This window comes from Microcebus murinus, chromosome 12 (assembly GCF_040939455.1).
Source record: "Microcebus murinus isolate Inina chromosome 12, M.murinus_Inina_mat1.0, whole genome shotgun sequence".
Lineage (NCBI taxonomy): Eukaryota > Metazoa > Chordata > Mammalia > Primates > Cheirogaleidae > Microcebus > Microcebus murinus.
Window position 1 is genome coordinate 90,995,072 of NC_134115.1, and position 17,032 is coordinate 91,012,103.

The 17,032-nt window shown below is 57.6% G+C and overlaps 2 protein-coding genes across 2 annotated transcripts; one reads left to right on the forward strand and one right to left on the reverse strand.

The window, feature by feature from the left end:
* Positions 1-4,399: 4,399 nt before the first annotated feature.
* Positions 4,400-8,813, reverse strand: MRPS2 (mitochondrial ribosomal protein S2). The gene is made up of 4 exons (XM_012782091.2): positions 8,700-8,813; positions 8,274-8,396; positions 7,314-7,443; positions 4,400-5,556 (listed from the first exon to the last, which is right to left on the reverse strand). The coding sequence occupies exons 1-4, from the start codon at positions 8,740-8,742 to the stop codon at positions 4,887-4,889; spliced, it is 966 nt and encodes a 321-aa protein (XP_012637545.1). The 5' UTR covers positions 8,743-8,813; the 3' UTR covers positions 4,400-4,886.
* Positions 8,814-9,250: 437 nt separating this feature from the next.
* PIERCE1 (piercer of microtubule wall 1) lies at positions 9,251-12,823 on the forward strand. Its single transcript, XM_012782092.3, has 3 exons — positions 9,251-9,800; positions 10,853-10,931; positions 12,403-12,823. The coding sequence occupies exons 1-3, from the start codon at positions 9,655-9,657 to the stop codon at positions 12,589-12,591; spliced, it is 414 nt and encodes a 137-aa protein (XP_012637546.1). The 5' UTR covers positions 9,251-9,654; the 3' UTR covers positions 12,592-12,823.
* Positions 12,824-17,032: the final 4,209 nt, after the last annotated feature.

Genomic DNA, 17,032 nt, shown 5'->3' on the forward strand with positions numbered 1-17,032 from the left:
CTGCGTGGGGGACACGTGAGGGTTTTAGCTCCTGCTTCTGAGCTTTCTGCACTTCCTCGGTCACCTGTGTGACCACATCAGAAAGGCTTGGCACCAAGGAGAGCACAGTGTATCTGTGTTATAGACAATTTTACATTTTTAAGAAAAAATACAGAAACCTCTGTATCCAGTTCCCTCTTTCCCATCCCACCCCCTATAAAAAAGCAAAAAATACAAATTTTCTATGTCACATCCCCCCCCCCGAAATAAAAACTCCTTAGGGCCTTACTGGGCTGCCGTTGGGTATTTAATTAATTTGGGACAATTCTCCCTGTCTCATTTGCTCCCCGTTTAATCTGTGGCCGGCAGCGTCCTGCAGGGAGGCTGGTCTCTGCCGTGTGCGTCGTGCACTCTTGGGGGGCTCCGGGCACCTCGCAGGCCTAGTGAGACTGGCCCCAGCAGTACCTGGACAGGTGCGCACACCGGGACGCTGTTCTCGCAGGAAGTCAGGGCCGTCGGGGACGCGGGAGGATCCGGCCCCCCGCCCCTCCCTCCACCCCACACAGACCGAGTCCTGGGGGACTGGGGGACGAGGGCCGTGCTCCGGCGAGTCGCACTGGGCTGGTGTGGCCGGCTCTCTGGTCTGCGACTGCTCCGGAACAGGCCGGGAGGCCTGAGAAGAAACATGGGGGGGAGGACACCTGAGACCCCGGCAGGAGCCCCTGTGAGGATGGGCCCACCCTGGGACCCTCAGGGAGAGAGGCCTGAGAAGAAATATGCAGGGGGCACCCGAGACCCTGGCAAGTGCCCCCATGGGGACGGGCCCACCCTGGGACCCTCAGGGAGAGAGGCAGGGGGCACCCAGGTCCTCAACGACACCAGGGACGCCCGTATGACCCTGGACCCCAGCCACGTGGGCTGACGCCTGGCCAGGCTGACCCAGCAGTATGAGGCCGAGCACGGTGCCCGGCGTGGGTGTCACGTGTGCCTGAGCCAGCTGTGCTGTGGACGGGATAGTGACGGCTGGGGGATGGGGGTGGGGGATGGGGGTGTCAGGGGACGGGGAGTGACAGCTGCTTTGAGTGTCACGGGGAGCACGCTGCTGGGCAGCAGCGAGAGGTCGGGGGTGGGGGTGGGACCTCGGGACGGCCACAGAGCACAAGGCACCTTGGCAAGCAGCGGGCTGTGTCTTCAGACCTGCAGCAACTGACCTTTAAACATCAGAGGCGAAGCACGCTTGTCTCAAAACGTTTAGGGCCCCACCTCAAACAATTGTGCAGGTCACTATACCTGTGGACAGCCAACATCAACACTGCGTGCTCACTGGCCTCGCCAGCTTGGCCGTTCCATGGGGAAGGGTATCAAGCCATTGTGCAGGCCACTGTGCCCAGGGAAAACCGGCAGTGACATCTGTACACGATGGCCCTGCCAGCTTGACCGTTCCATGGGGAAGGGTATCAAGCCATTGTGCAGGTCACTGTGCCCATGGAAAGCCGGCAGTGACAACTGTACACGATGGCCCTGCCAGCTTGGCCGTTCCATGGGGAAGGGTATCAAGCCATCGTGCAGGCCACTGTGCCCAGGGAAAGCTGGCAGTGACAACTGTACACGATGGCCCTGCCAGCTTGGCCGTTCCATGGGGAAGGGTATCAAGCCATCGTGCAGGTCACTGTGCCCAGGGAAAGCCGGCAGTGACATCTGTACACGATGGCCTCACCAGTTTGGTCGTTCCGTGGGGAAGGGTATCAAGCCATCGTGCAGGTCACTGTGCCCAGGGAAAGCCGGCAGTGACAACTGTACACGATGGCCCTGCCAGCTTGGCCGTTCCATGGGGAAGGGTATCAAGCCATCGTGCAGGCCACTGTATCCATGGAAAGCCGACAGTGACATCTCTGCACGCTGGCTTCAGGTCGTGGGGCTGTGAGGAAGTGAAACTGGTGGCCAGCTCGAAGCCCCTGGCGCCGCCTGCCAGACGGGGGACCAGGCCGGTCCAGACCTTCCAAGGTCAGTTCAACAACCTCCCTTCTGTAGGCCCCAGGGAGCCAGAGCTTTCTTCACCCCCATTCTCAGGGCTTCCTGCCTTCCCTCCCTCCCTCCTTCTGCTTTCTGGGACGGGTGAGCTCCTAGGTGTTACTGCTGACACCACCCCAGCACTGGGTGGGCACTAAGCCGTTATTCCTCAGTCGAGAACTTCAGCCTGAACTCTGCCCCAGCTCCCAATAGCAGGCAGTTCTTTATAAAACGGCTCTTTTTGTTCTGAGAATATTTTTAAGTTCTCTCTCCTTCCTTCGTCTCAGTTAAGGAGCAGAATCCCTTCTGGATCTTTCGCTTTTGTAATGGTGTTTTATGTGAATCACAAAAGTTTTAGATTTTGACGAAGTACAGTCTTTTCTTATGGGTTATGCTTTCGCTGATGCATGTAAGAACTTTGGCAAACTCAAAAGGCATGAACATTTTCTGTTTTCTTCTGGAAAGTGTATAGCTTTGGCTCTACCATGTAGATTCATGATCATTTTGAGTTAATTCTTTGGTATTCTGTGAGGTACGAATAAATCTTTTGAGTGACATACAATTATCCCAGCAGCATTTGTGACTCCAGCGAACTGCCCTGGCACCTTGTCAAAACCAGTGGACCGTGGTAGTGCCAGGCTCGGGACTGGGCTCTGGCTTGCACACGGACGGACGTGCCAATCCTCGAGCTAGGAGGGCGCAGCTCTCTAGTAAGTTCTGCAATGGGGAGCGTGAGGCCTCCAACTTTATTCTTCGGCAAGACTGTTTTGGCATCTCATGAATTCTAAGATCAACTTGTCAGTCTTTGAAAACAAACACACACATTGTGTTCACCTCCTGGGGGGCAAACTTGGAGGCCGTCCCCCGCTCAGGCCTCTTCCCGTTTCGCCCAGAGCCCTCTGAGCCCGCAGCCGGGCACCCCATTGCTCAGAAGCGGCCCCAGTCTCTGTCTGTTCCCAGACAGTCCTCTGACAGTCCTGTCCTCTGACAGTCTCTGTCCCCATCAGTCTGCTCCTTCCCTGTCACTCCCTACTCCTGAAGTGGTCTGGCTCATTGGTGCCTGCTGGGTCACACCCTCGGCTGGGCCACCCCTGTCCCACCCGACCCCCCAGAGCTGGAAGCACAGCAAGCTTAGTGGTTCCTCACTGGCCATGTCCAGTGCAGGGTCCGGTGGAACCATCAGCAGATGGAGAGGGGGCCAGGCCAGCCACCAGCCCGGATCCGTGGGCAGCGTATGGAGCAGTGGTGGGGCTCCAGGGAGCCTGCCGGGGTCTGCGGCCCTGACTCTCCACTCTCCTCCTCGCAGGGCACCCCTGGTTTGTCGAGCACTCCGAGGGCTGCTCCGTCCACCCAGCCCCTAAAGCAAAGACCAGAGGGCAGAGCTACCTCCACCCCTCATCAGCACCTGTGCCCTACTGCGTCTCTCCTGGTCCTGCCCCGGCCCCTCCCTGAGTGGCTTGGCAGGGAAGGTCTGTGCCAGGCCTGCTACTATGGGCTGGCTCGGACCCTCGGTTTCAAGGGCCTCTCTCAGGGGAGGCCCAGTTCAAGTTCCAGGAGCACCTACTGGAAGCACCAAGCAGTAAGTTCTGCCTGAGTCGAACTGCTGTCTCACTGCAGGGCCTTGGCTCCCCAGCTCTGTGGGGGCCCAGCTCAGGGAAACTGCGTCTGCACGCCCCAGAGGATTCTGTCAGGGGAGAGCCCTGGAGCGACCGCTCAGTTTACCCACCTGCAAAGCTGCACCTTCAGATGTCAGGTTTGCAGATGAAAGCCACGCTGGCCAGCTGGCAAGTCCACACTAGAGCGCAGCTCCCCGGACCTTCTGGATCCTGAACCCGGGCACCCCCGACACCGCCGAGGACCACACTGTGCCCAACCTGCACTGAGACAGGCAGACATCGGACTCCAAACCCCCCTGCTCGCATGCTGCTCCTGCAGGGCAGGTGGGGGCAGGCACAGGCTCCACACCTGGCCACACGAGGGCCCCGCCTGGAGGCCCCACGGACCCTGCTGCCCCGGTGCTCCCCAGGGACAGGCTCCTCGGGGCGGTCACCTAGGCAGCACAAGGGGCCCTGAAAGACGACAGTGGCCGCCTATTCCAGGCACAGAACTGTGTCCTTACACAAGGGAATACTAAGCATCTTGTCAGCAAGTACCCCTCGGTCTGTCCTCAACGCTCTGGGGCACACCGAGCCTGTTTCTGTGAACACTCTGCTACTGCCTCCCGGCCTGGCTGCGCCGGGGCTTGTCGTGTGCCCCAGTGCTGCCCTCATCAAGTCACCTCACAGACCGTCTGCCCCGTCCCCAGGGCAGGGACACTTCTTGTGTGCCCTGGGGCCCCGTGGGTGTCTGATAAACGTCACACCAATGAGGGCAAACCCAAGCGTGGCAGAACTCAAAGCTCCAAGTCAAATTTTGCCAAATCTAGGTTTTATTTCTGCTGGGATCAGACCATCTGTTTGGCCAGGCTGGTCCCAACCCAGCTGGGAGCTTCTGAGAGGTTTGCCTGCGACATCACGTCATAAAACAGCCCCCGGAGGTAGGCAGGGAAGCAGCCCCACGCCGGGTGTCTGGAGCGGCAGGCGACCTCCCTAACGGAGGTCTGATGTCAGGGCGGAAGCTTGGGCTGCTCAGATTACAGGGAGAGCCGTGTCTCCCCACGGGTGGGCCACGCCCACAGCGGGGTGTCGGCCCGGGGCCACGCCCGCAGCGGGGTGTCGGCCCGAGGCCTAACTGCAGGGAAGCAGCTGTTTTGGACGTGTTGCTTGCCCCGTGGTCTGCTCCTCACAGAAAAAAATACCGATGGCCTACTTGGCCCTGGGTCTGGAGTGGAACCTGGATGGGCGTGGTGGGAACCAGCCGGGTACTGTCACCCACAACAAGGACCCAGATGCCCAGCACTAGAAATGCTGGGGCCCCAGGGCTGGGGAGGGGATGCCCAGCGCAGACGGGCTTGGCCACTCTTTGGTCTGGGAGGAGGGCGGCTGAGGCCTACCCTGGGGGCCTTCAGGTGGGTCTGGCCCCCGGCCCCCAGCCCCCTGCTGTCCCTGCAGCCGATGCAGGATCTCGACCTGCTTCCGCTTCTCCTTGGCCCGGCTGATGACCGTCCGGAAGAGCCTGCAGTAGAGGTGGACGGCCGGGGGCGAGTCATCGTTGCCAGGGACGGGGTAGGTGATGAGGCAGGGGTTGCAGTTGGTGTCCACGATGCCCACAGTGGGGATGTTCATCTTGGCCGCGTCCCTCACGGCCACGTGGGGCTCGAAGACGTTGTTGAGCGTGTGCAGGAAGATGATGAGGTCCGGCAGGCGGACCATGGGGCCGAAGAGGAGGGGCGCGTTGGTCAGCAGGCCGCCCTTGAAGTAGCGGGTGTGGGCGTACTCGCCACAGTCACGGGCCACGTTCTCGATCAGGTTCGAGAACTGCCGGTTGCGGCTCACAAACAAGATGATGCCCTTGCGGTAGGCCACATGGGCGGTGAAATTCAAGGCCAGCTGGAGGTGCACGGCTGTCTGCTCCAGGTCAATTATGTCCTGGTCCAGGCGGCTCCCGAAAATGTATGGCTCCATAAACCTGCCAGAGACCCCAGCCAGGCAAGAGCCATGAGGGCCAGAGAGCCAGTTCCACCCCTGACCTTGTACAGACACCCACCGGGGACATGGGCTCCTCTGCAGGGGCACTACAGTTGAGAGGCACAATTTGAAATACTCCCCATGTGGACAGATGGCAGTGAGGACCTCCGCCCAGGTGTGACGGTCTGGGAGAGCAGGTCGTGGGGCCACCTATGTGCCTTGGGCACAGGCTTAACCCCTCCGACCCTTCACCGACTCTTGCGGAGATCTTAACAGAACTGATGCCACACGAAGGTCTGGATGTTTAAAAATGACAGTGAGGCTGGGCGTGGTGGCTCACACCTTTAATCCTAGCACTCGGGGAGGCTGAGGCGGGCAGACAGCTCGAGGTCAGGAGTTCGAAACCAGCCTGAGCAAGAGTGAGACCCTGTCTCTACTATAAATAGAAAGAAATTAATTGGCCGACTAATATATATAGAAAAAGTTAGCCGGGCATGGTGGCGCATGCCTGTAGTCCCAGCTACTCGGGAGGCTGAGGCAGGAAGATTGCTTGAGCCCAGGAGTCTGAGGTTGCTGCGAGCTAGGCTGACACCACCACACTCTAGCCTGGGCAACAGAGTGAGACTCTGTCTCAAAAAAATAAAAATAAAAATGACAGTGACAGGACAGTCTATCGGATGTGGTGCATGCAGATGCTACTTGTCACTCCAGGCCTTATGGACAAGGCCCCTCTGGGCTTGGGCTGCGGGACCAGAATGGGGGAGGGAGGTGCTCTGGGCCCAAAGCATCGCGGGTATCAGGGCAGGAGCCTGCCGCGCCGGGGAGGGGAACCCCAAGGGCACAGGACGGCTGCTGGCCTGGGCCGAGGAACAGTGGGGCACAAAAGATGGCCATGCCTCCGTGCCTGGCAGTGAGTGGTCCACACTAGCAGTTCCCGGGTCCTCACCTCCAGTCCACTCCCGCTGGGCTGTGTCCCTTCCTCTCAACTGCTTACCAAGGGTGACCTCTGTCTTGCCAAGGTCACATCCTGGCAGCATCAACAGAGGACCACGCCCCCCCCCCCTGCCCTTCCTCTTCCCTGGCTCCAAACCCTGCAACCCTGGGGGTCCCATCCCGGACTTTCTCCCCAGGAGCTCTAGAAACATCCTTCTATGCCAAGAGCTCAGAGCCTGGTGGGTCCCTCCTAGTACCAACATGGCCTCTCCATGGGGACGGCCAAAGGGTTTGAACCAAAGGCCAAGGTCCCTGCTGCCGCACCCACCTCCAGCCCCACTCAAGGGCCCCCACTGCCTTGTGTCCACTCACTGCCCCAGCTCTTCTGCGACTGGAAGTCAAGCGCCCTCACCCCCCCCCGGACATCCACACCACCTCCCGTCCGTGCACCCCACAGCAGTCAAAACCACCACGTAAGAATACGGGACCAGTCATTCCTTCTCCCGACAGCCTGCAAGGTCCTGCCCAGTCGAATATGGCCAGCTTCACAGCCCTGCAGCCCAACAGGCCCCACCCTTGGTCTTGGGTCTCTGAGGCCCTTCATCCCCTGCAAGTCCGTCCCTGCTTAGGGCTGTGAGCCCAGCCAGGTTTGGAGGGTAACCCCAGCCCCGTGGTGGGGTCAGAGCTCCCAGCTGGAGGAGGGGGCTGCACTCACTTAAACAAGACTTACAGAGGCCCGCTCAAAAGTGGCCCTAGACCCAGGGCAGGATGTCCCAAGCCCTCTTGGGAACCACCACTGGGACAGACTCGCCAGGTGTCACCTACCTGTGCCGACAGCCGGCTTTGTGCCCCAGGTGCACTCGGGCATCGAAGAGACTTTTGACAGAAAACAGTTCCTTGACACGGAAGAAGTCTGAGTGCTTGAGAGGCTCATTCAGAATCTTGTCACTGAACTCTGTGGCAGTGCGCAGAAGAGGACACTGCAGTTTCCCACCCGGCCCACTCCTGTTGCACTGCTGGGAGAGGGAGGAGCAAAGCCCAGCAGCCGAAGATGCCCTGAGCCCCAGGAAAGACCTGGAAGCCAGGTATGGCCCCTGACTTTGCTCCTGGGTGAACTGCGTCGACCCCACCCTTGGCCTCCTGACTTGGAAAGCAGAGAAGAGGATAGGGCCCACTGGGGTCTGAAGGCTTTCTGGCTTCCAAGTACGGCATTCGGTCTCAGGTGCCCTGCCACCAGGAGTCCAGCAAGGTGGTAGGGCTCCAGGCCTGGTGCTCACAGGGGGCCAAGCTCAGGGCTGTGCCTTAGTGGCCCAGTGGCATTTCCAAAGAAGCTAGGTCCTGTGTTAACAACTGGACGGCCACTGGAGTCTCTCACATCCACCCCCCAAAAGAGGTGCAGGCCCCAGCCCCATTCAGGGGAGTTCACTGACCCGGAGCTGCACCAGCAAGAGCTTGGCAGCGGGTGGGGCCAGGCTGGGGAGGCCCACGTGTCTGACACAGAGTGACTATAAACCCCTGCTTTACCTGTGGGGCCTTGCCTTCCCCACAAGCAGTGCCCAGCATGGCGGGGCCGCTGGGTGCTGGGACAATACCCGCTAAGTGCCAGTGGAAGCTGGAAAATGCCAAGAAGGGCTGAGGAGGACTGAGGCCTGCCGCCCCCTCTCTCCTGGGGCCCAGAACCTCCAGGGCTCACATCTAACTAAAGGGCACCCAGGACCTCTGGCGGCTGGCAACTCTCCGCATCCCATCCCACACCCCGTTAGTCGGCTGGGGGGCCCAGGTTACCGCTGCTGTCCTCGGGCTCGCTGACCGCAGGGGTTGGGGAGCTTCCAAGTGTCCTGCAGCTCGGCCGAGCCGGCCCGGGGGTCGCCTTAACGAAACCCAGCCAGCGTGACCGGGGCCAGGCACCTGCGGAGAAAGCAAGAGTCCTGGCGCCGCGCCCAGGCCGGGCTTCCCAGCGCGGCCGGTCCAGAGCGCAGCCAGGCCTGGGTAGGCTGTCCCCTGTCCCCAAGCCCCTCCGGGTCCCCCACCCCCTCCGGGCCCCCCCACGTCCCCACCCCCTCTGGGTCCCCCCACGTCCCCGCGCCCCTTCCAGTCCCTGCCTCCTCTCCACCTCCCGGCACCTCCTCCGGGCCCCCGTCGTCCCCCTCCCCGCCACGTCCCCGCGCCTCGCCGGGCGCCCGCCCCAGGGTCCGCCGGGCGCGCACTCACCCGCACCCAGCAGCCGGGGCAGCGCGGCGCTGGCGGGCGCCATGTCGGGGACGCGGGGCGGGGCCACCTCCCGGCCCGACAGGGCGGCCTCCACTTCCGCCGCGCGCGGGGCCACACCGCCGCCTGCAGGCCCGGAGGACCCCTGCGCGGCGCGCGCGCTCTCCGGAAGGGGCAGGGCTGCGCGTCCCCGCGCCCGCCCGGCCCCCCGGGGACTCCGCGCGCCCCGCGCCTCCCGCACACGCGCCGGGCCGCGTCCCTCGTGGGGCCGTCCCCGCGCCTCCCGCACACGCGCCGGGCCGCGTCCCTCGTGGGGACCGTCCCAGCGCCTCCCGCACACGCGCCGGGCCGCGTTCCTCGTGGGGCCGTCCCCGCGCCTCCCGCACACGCGCCGGGCCGCGTCCCTCGTGGGGGCCGTCCCCGCGCCTCCCGCACACGCGCCGGGCCGCGTTCCTCGTGGGGCCGTCCCCGCGCCTCCCGCACACGCGCCGGGCCGCGTCCTTCGTGGGGGCCGTCCCCGCCCGCCGCGCGAGCTCCGCCTCGGGCCCGGCGCAGCCTCTCGCAGCCCCAGACCGTTTGGGTGTCTCCACAGTCCTGGCTTAGGGGGTGCCCTGAAGGCGGCGGAGTCTGGGGCCAAACCTAGGCTGGGGCGTCGGGGGCGTGCGGTCACGGCGTCGGGAGGCAGCCCCGGCGTGCGCAGGTAGCGTCCCATTCTGGCGGACTTGGGCCCGTAAGCCCCGTCCCTCTGCGGTGCCGTCCCGCGCCCGGGGGCTTCACGTGCCCGCGTCCCGCCCGCGGCCGTGCTCCGCGCCCGCAGGGGCTGGGGGTTCGGGCCTCCCCTCGGCAGCCTCCAGCCCCGCCCGCGCCTCTGGGGACCCCGCCCTCCGGGCCGGGTGACCAGGCCGTCGCCTAGCGACGGGACGCTGGCGGACGTCGCGCCCGCGCTGCCGCAGGCAAAATGTCCGAGGAGGAGAGCCCCCAAGAGTGCGGGGATCCTGTGCAGCGGGACCCCAGGGTCCCCCCGGAGAAAACCAGCGACTGCTACCGCGTGAGCGAGGCCCTGCCCGCCAGGTTCAACAACCCCGCGTGGTTCCGGGGCTACAGGTGAGGAAGGGGGAGCGGTCAGAGGCCGAGGCCTCCCCCAGGCAAGGGGTCGCCCCCCACCCCCGGACGCCCAGGGTCCTGGCCACAGGTGGCAGAAGGAACGAGCCGGCCGCTGGGGCTGTGCGGTTGTTACCCGCCAGTGAGCCCTCCCGCCAGCTTCAGGAGGCAGGAATGAATGAATGAATGGTGGGGTCAGTGCAGGTCAGGGCGCTGGGGTGACCCCAGTGGAAGTCAGAAACCCAGCTCTCGTCTCGGTCCCACCGTGTGACCGGGTGAGTCTCCTCTCCTCTCCAGCCTGAGCTCCTCTGCAAGACGTGAGCACAGCGACACCTCCATCATCGTGCTGTGGAGACAGCTGCGAGCTGTCACGGGGCCTTGCGGACTCCAAGAAAATAATAAGGAACCCTTGGCTATGGCCGGGCAGGTGTGAGCGCCGCCCTGCGCTGCGCTTTTGCATGTCGTCCCCTCAACGGTCCTATAGGGGAGGGTCTGTTAGTATCCTGGCTCTCCAGTAGAGACAGCTGGGGTGCAGAAAGAGAACAGCTTGCCCAAGACCCGGTGGTGTGAGCTGAGTGGGACAGTACTAACAGGTAGGGGCAGTGTCACACACTGCTGCCACCTTGGCTTTTTGACCCACTCTGGATAGAAGCATGGCCTCAGCGAGGGTGGGGGCTCAGAGGTGGAGCACCCCCCAGGGCGCCAGGGTCTGCAGGCCGAGCCTGGGCTCCCAACAGGTTGACTGACCTACCCAGGAAGTGACGGCCCGTGCCAAGGCCCTGCCGGGGCGGAGGGTCAGCATTTGCCAGCAGAGTGCTTGGTAGGGCTCCATCTGGAACCTGTTTTTCAGTTCAGCTTGCCTTGGGAAGAGAAGGGACAGTGGTGAGCCAGGGGCCAGGGAGAGGGTGCCTGCCAGCACGGTCAGCCCTACACTACCAGGCTTCCCTTGGGGACCATTTCCAATGAAGCTCCATTAACCAAATTCTTTAAGAGGGTGGTTTGGGAGGAATTAGAATAAAAATGAATGGAAAATAAGAGTGCTTCTCATCTGCCAGGTCCAAGCAGGCTGTCTCACTGTACAGGACCAGTAACCAGACGTACGGGAGCAGAGCCCCCACCGTGCACGAGATGCCCGTAAGTGGGGAGCAAGGCAGGACATGGGGAGGGGGACAGGTGGAGGGACCCCGAAGTTCCAATGTCACAAAGGGGGAGGGAGGCACCTCAAATCATTTTGGGACAGGGCAGGGTAGAAATGAGTGAATGGAAGACTTTAGGACTGAAACGTTTAGAAGAATGAGCAAAGTGCATATAGGCTTGCTCACGTCACCCTGGTCCCCACACCCAGCCATACATGTAATACTCACACATGCGCACAACCGTCCCTTGCACCTCAAGGCAGTCGGTTTTGAGGCAGCTAAGGGAAGAAGAGCTCCTTCCTTTCTGGAATTCTACTGTACTTTATGAGATGTTGTGACCTCAGAGGTAGTGTGGGAAGCCACAGCACATTGCTGGAAGGCACACTGGTGGGCAGAGGGACTTGCGCGCCTGGGGGAGCCCAACCCCTGTTTGAGCTTGACCTTACACTCCAGGGTCTCCCTCCTAGAGCCTCCCCACCCCCCGCGTGTCCAGGTGAAGGGCCAGATGGACCCTCATAGCGTCCCCTGCCACCCGTGACACTAGGGCCACCCGTTTTGGGGTGAGAATGTTGTGTGTGTGTGTTTTTTCCCAAAAAATTCATCATTTTAAAAGATCTGGTAATGTCGTGTTGCATGAGTGAGTGGGCTCTTGTGAGATTATTCATCTGAACACTTTCTGGGGCATTTGCGGGTCACCCTCCCAGCGTTGGACGATTCTGAGTGTTCCCTGGGAACCAGGTATTTCTGTGACAAAGGCCAGCACGCTCGCAGGGGACAGATGCTTTCGCTTTTATAAAAGGCCATTGAGAAACTGTTCCTGCTGTAAACCGTGGGGGCTTTCTAGTCCCCGGTGTCATCAGGCAGTGGGATGTGAGCATGAGAGCTCACGGGGCACATCTTCAAGGAGGTTTCTCCTGCGCCATCTGGAACCCGTTTTCCAGTTTCGGGACCAAGTGTGGAAGCTGGACTCGGCGAGCAGCTATTGCTGTTTACCTTCCCTGTGGGAACAGAGTAAAAGTGCTTTGCATTTTGAAAAATGCACTGGAGGAAATTACTTTCTGATACCGTAATGGTGATATTTCTATTCTACAGAAGAGAAAACTGAAGTTCAGAGTGGTCCAGTAACTTGCCCAGAGTAGCACAGTTAGGGAAAGCAGATCTGGGGGTGACTCCAAGCCTGACCCCCAAGTGAATGCTCACAACACATCCAGGCACAGAAATGCCACACCAGGTGGCCCTGTAATTGATCCTGCTATCCACACAGTAGTGAAAGGGGGCACTATTCATAGTTAATCCCAGATGCTCAGCATAAATTGGGATGGTCTGGGGCAAACCAGGCCATCTTGCCCACCCTGGCTTCTCTGCATTTTCTTAAAAATTCTTATTTTTCTTCCAAAATTATCCAGTTGATTGCTCGAGTATTACTAATATCATGCGTCATTAATCTTAGTGTTCCCTTTCTCTTTTAGAAAGCATTTTATCCAAAAACGTATAAATTTTCCAGACAACTTGCAGCCTGTGGAATGTTCCGGGACAACACTTTGAACGTGTACATGGACAAAAGCCTCGTGACTGGCCCCGACAACTATATTACCTCCTTCGACCCGCTCAACTTCCACCCCAGTTACAATGTCAACAAGCCATCCGTCTGCGAGTGAGGGGTCTTTTGGCTCTCCGGGGGTCTTTTGGAATCATTGTCCCTGATGCTTGACAGTTTGCCCAGGTGTAAAGGAACACACTTTGCTGTTTTCCCTGAAAACATTTTTCCTCCCTGGAATAGAAAAATATGCAAACGAAGCCGTGAAGCCCTGCTTTCTCTATTTGATATCTAAGACGTACATGGAAAAGATGCTCATGGTTGACTTTCCATTAAAAGCATCATGTCCTGAATTCCTGTCTTGTCTGAGATTTGTAATGACAGAGCAGGGCTGTGGGGTCCCAGGACAGATCTTAGCCAGAACTCCGGGAACATTGGTGGAGAAGTCCCCCAGCTGTCTTTGTTTGGGAGCTACCATTATACGCTTGACCAGTTACGGGCAGAGTGCCTGTTGTCCCAAAGCACCCTGAGATCCACCGACATTGCAAGGCCCCTCGGGGCGTGGAGTGCCCTACTGGGGTATGGATGAGGGCTGGGGCTGTCTTCCATCCAGTCCAGGTACACACCTCAGTCCCCTAGCAGGGGCAGGAACAAGGTTGGCAAATGCCTTTCACTGTTGATGATGACAAGTCGTGGGGACATGGGGGTCTCTATGGTTATTTTTAAATTTCAAAAAAAGATTAAAAAAAAAAAAACAGGCAAGGATTCACTTGTGTTTTTCTAAGGTGAAGGTATTAACTACATTAAGAGGATTTTTATCTCTAGTCCTCAGTCAGAGTTTACTGTGAGTTCCAGGGTCCTCCATAAAAAAAACCAATGTTACCTGCGACAGCATGTATCTTGCAGGCATAGATTTCTTTCCTTTATAAGAGCAAGGTGTGCTCATTATAGGAAATTTATAAAGTGTCAAAACTAGAAGAAATCGTTCTTACCTGCCATCAATGATACCTCATTTATAGAGATTTTATCCCTGGGGATTCTACTCATGAATTAGGGAAGAAATTAAACATCATGACTGGTTATGTCTCCATTATAAATTTTTTATTATTAATACACAGAAGTAAACATTTTGGCAACATTCTTAATGTCTAATTTGGAATGGAAATGGCTTCCAGGAAAAAAATATGTTTAATAAAAAAGATACAAAGCTGACCGTGCAGCCCAGATCTGTGTGACGTCTTCCTCCCCAGCCGGGAAACCCGTGGAGACTCCAGACATCAAACTTTGAAAATAAGTTTTTGCAGTCCTTCGTTTGAAATGCCAAAATGCCAGTAACCCCTCTGTGTTTGCCTCTGTTGAGCTAGAAGAAGAATGCCTCATTAACCCAGTTTCTAAACACACTGATAAGAATGAATTCCTTCCCTGGCAGCTGGTTTTGAAAGGCCAGTTAGCGAGTCCAGGGCAGGATGAAGCCATCATCCCAAATGACTGCTCTTCCCCAGCCTAGAACTGCGGGCACCTGTGCTGCTGTAGCCGGGCCGCTTTACCCCTCCTTTTGGGCTGAGAGTGGTATCGGGGCCCAGGGTGGAGTCACCAACCAACCAACAGAACGTGTGGCCACGCAAGGACCCTTTGGAGTTGGTTCTGGCATCACAGCTGGGCGCTGAAATGCTTGCATTGATCCTGTCCAATAAAATGCAGTTTCTGTAACAGCTGCTTGTTACTTACTGCAAAGTTATACTCCATACATTTATTCTTTCTTTTTATTTTGAGACAGAGTCTCACTCTGTTGTCCTGGCTAGAGTGCCGTGGTGTCAGCCTCAGTCACAGCAACCTCAAACTCCTGGGCTCAAGCAATCCTCCTGCCTCAGCCTCCCGAGTAGCTGGGACTACAGGCATGCGCCACCATGCCTGGCTAATTTTTCCTATTTTTGGTAGAGACAGGGTTTCGCTCTTGCTCAGGCTGGTCTCGAACTCCTGAGCTCAAACAATCTGCCTGCCTCGGCCTCCCAGAGTGCCAGGATTGCAGGCGTCAGCCACCCCGCCCGGCCCATACATTTATTCTAAATGGAATAAGTGAAAAGGTGAAAAACCCAAACACTCTTGATAATTAACATACATGTCCCGCTTCCCCAAAATTCCGTAACTGTGTTTCCAGCTCAGGCTCCCAATCCCACGCCCTGGCGTGTGCCGTGGCCTCTCCGTTTCTCTGCCCTCACGTAGTTTTCAAAGGGCCTTGATGCAGTTACCTTGTCTGAGCGTCACAACTGGGGCAGTTCTGACTAACGGGGCTCTATTTTCAGACGGGAAAATCAAGGCCCAAGGGAAGGCCCCGGGCTTGAACCACCTTGGGGGTGGGTGCGGTGCTGGGAGGCACGAGGCCAGCCGCGCCTGACCCCACAGGCTGGGCCCTGACTTTCTCCACGTGTGCACGAGTCACATAGGAACTCCAGTGATTATACATTCTGCGACATTCCTCTTTCTAACAGGTTTCCACACTGAACTTTTTACATGCTGAGAAAAAAAAAGGAGTTTTTGTGTTTGAGATCACAACACACAAAATGGATGGTTGAAAAATGAAAGGAAAACGACAGAGATCATTCTTCTCGTCTTCATACTGTGTTCTTTCAAAATCTCAAATCGCATCAGAACAATCACAGAAGAGGTGATCCAAACATTTAGGGCAACAAATCAGTTTTCACGGACATTTGAAAGGAGAAAAAAGGCTGGGCTCAGCGGCTCACGCCTGTGATCCCAGCACTCTGGGAGGCTGAGGTGGGAGGATCGCTTGAACCTCAGGAGTTTGAGGTTGCAGTGAGCTATGACAATGCCATGGCACTCCAGCCCGGGCAACAGAGCGAGACTCTTTCAGAAAAAACAAAACAAAACAAAACAACACAACTTGGAAATTAAAAGTTAAAAAACAAAGTTTCGTATCACTTTACTGATCATTATTTTAGGTGCTGGGTTGTTTTAAAACTAGTACTAGAAGTAAAACTTCTTACTTTAGATGTATATTTTCATCCATAGTTCTGTATTTGCTTAGTAACCCTTTATCTTTTAATTATAGCCAGAATAAATGGTTTCTCATACTCAGTACAGGAAATTCCAGAAGCCTCAAAGATTTCACAAATACTGTACCGTGTCCCCCATCCCCTCCAGCAGCGATGCCTGGGTATAAACCTGGTGGTTATTTGCAGATACCGATCGTGGGTTTTGGGCCGTTTACTCCCCTGCTCCTTTTAAACAGGCCCTTTCCTTAATTTTGGGGGGGGCTGTTGAGAGGACAATACTGTCTATGTTTTCATACGAGCAGATAAAGTGCTAATATTTAGATTTCTTGCCTGATTTTCCAGTGCAAACATATCTCGAGCTGAGCAAACCTGCTATCTGACCACCCAAATGCATAGCAAGAGATAAAATAAGGGTGACTCCTCCCCTGAGGGAGACCCTCTCCCCTATACGGGGACTTGGGTGGAGAGCATCAAACACTAACCGCCAGGGCTGTGGCCTTTGCCCCGCCCCCGTTCCTATTCTACCAGGACTTTAGGGGTGCTCTGGCCCAGGAGGACCTACCCCCAGAGGACTGGACACCTCTGAAAACCCGGCCTCCCTCCACTCTTTGCGTTGAGTGAAATGGACCCCTGGCCCCCCTCCCTAGGGAGGGAGAGGAGCTCTTTGGGTGTGACTCACCTCTAGGTCCTAAGAATCAAAAATAAAATCCTAACACCCATACAGACCCAAGACCCACTCTGGGCCAAGGGACCTCAGAGAAACCTTAAAAACGGAGTTTCCGCCCATGACGGGACGGGAGGTTGGACATGCCTTGTCATAGCCCCTGGATTCTGCAGTTCAGACACAGCACCTGACCGACATTAAAGTAGAAATCACAAGACAGATGGGGCGGACTCTTTGTGGCAAATTATAAAGAGGACCTAAGGCCACGCGAGGCCAGGGCTAAGTCATGCGCCCCTACATTTAAAGAGTAAGCTGTGTTCTCACCGCCACCGGGCTCTTCCTTTTCTCTAGCAGCTACTGAAGCCCCGGCCGGGAGACAGCTTGTGGGAACAATTGCACGCTGCCGGCGCCGGCCCGCCCGCTCCACCAGCGTCACTAGGGCGCTGACTGCGAGAGAAACTGATTTTAGTAACTTTCGCCTGATAAGAGAGCACTGCCCGTGGGCCGGCGCTGGCTGGTTTGTGGAGGCTGCACGGAGCGTCTTCTTCCCGTCCTTGCTTCACCTTTTGACGTGCAGGCCCTAATTTTAATGCATTTAAATCTTAGTCTCCACCCCAGAGCAAACACAGGACACATGTTTGTTCAATAGACATGCTTCGGGACTCCCCTTTGTAAATATTCACAGCTCCTTCTATATCCTGTTAAATGTTAACATGCATACTTGGCCAACCCACTCCACATAAACATTTCTGTCCTGTGCTCCCTCTCTCAGAGTGCTGCCTCCGGTTTGGGCTGGAGGTCCGCTTGCCAGCCTGCGGGCTGTGACCCTTTATTAGAAAGTTTCCTTCGGATTTATGGAGACCTCTTCTTTTGTATGGACAGTC

Excerpts from the sequence above, each read along its gene's own strand:
- MRPS2 (XM_012782091.2), bottom strand. The coding sequence starts at position 8,742 with ATGGCGCCCGCCAGCGCCGCGCTGCCCCGGCTGCTGGGTGCGG. Across the intron at positions 8,397-8,699 it reads GCCCCGGCTGCTGGGTGCGG|GTGCCTGGCCCCGGTCACGC; the intron begins GTGAGTGCGCGC and ends CTTTCTCCGCAG. Across the intron at positions 5,557-7,313 it reads AAAGCCGGCTGTCGGCACAG|GTTTATGGAGCCATACATTT; the intron begins GTAGGTGACACC and ends GGTCTCTGGCAG.
- PIERCE1 (XM_012782092.3), top strand. The coding sequence starts at position 9,655 with ATGTCCGAGGAGGAGAGCCCCCAAGAGTGCGGGGATCCTGTGCAGCGG. Across the intron at positions 9,801-10,852 it reads GCGTGGTTCCGGGGCTACAG|GTCCAAGCAGGCTGTCTCAC; the intron begins GTGAGGAAGGGG and ends CTCATCTGCCAG. Across the intron at positions 10,932-12,402 it reads CCACCGTGCACGAGATGCCC|AAAGCATTTTATCCAAAAAC; the intron begins GTAAGTGGGGAG and ends TTTCTCTTTTAG.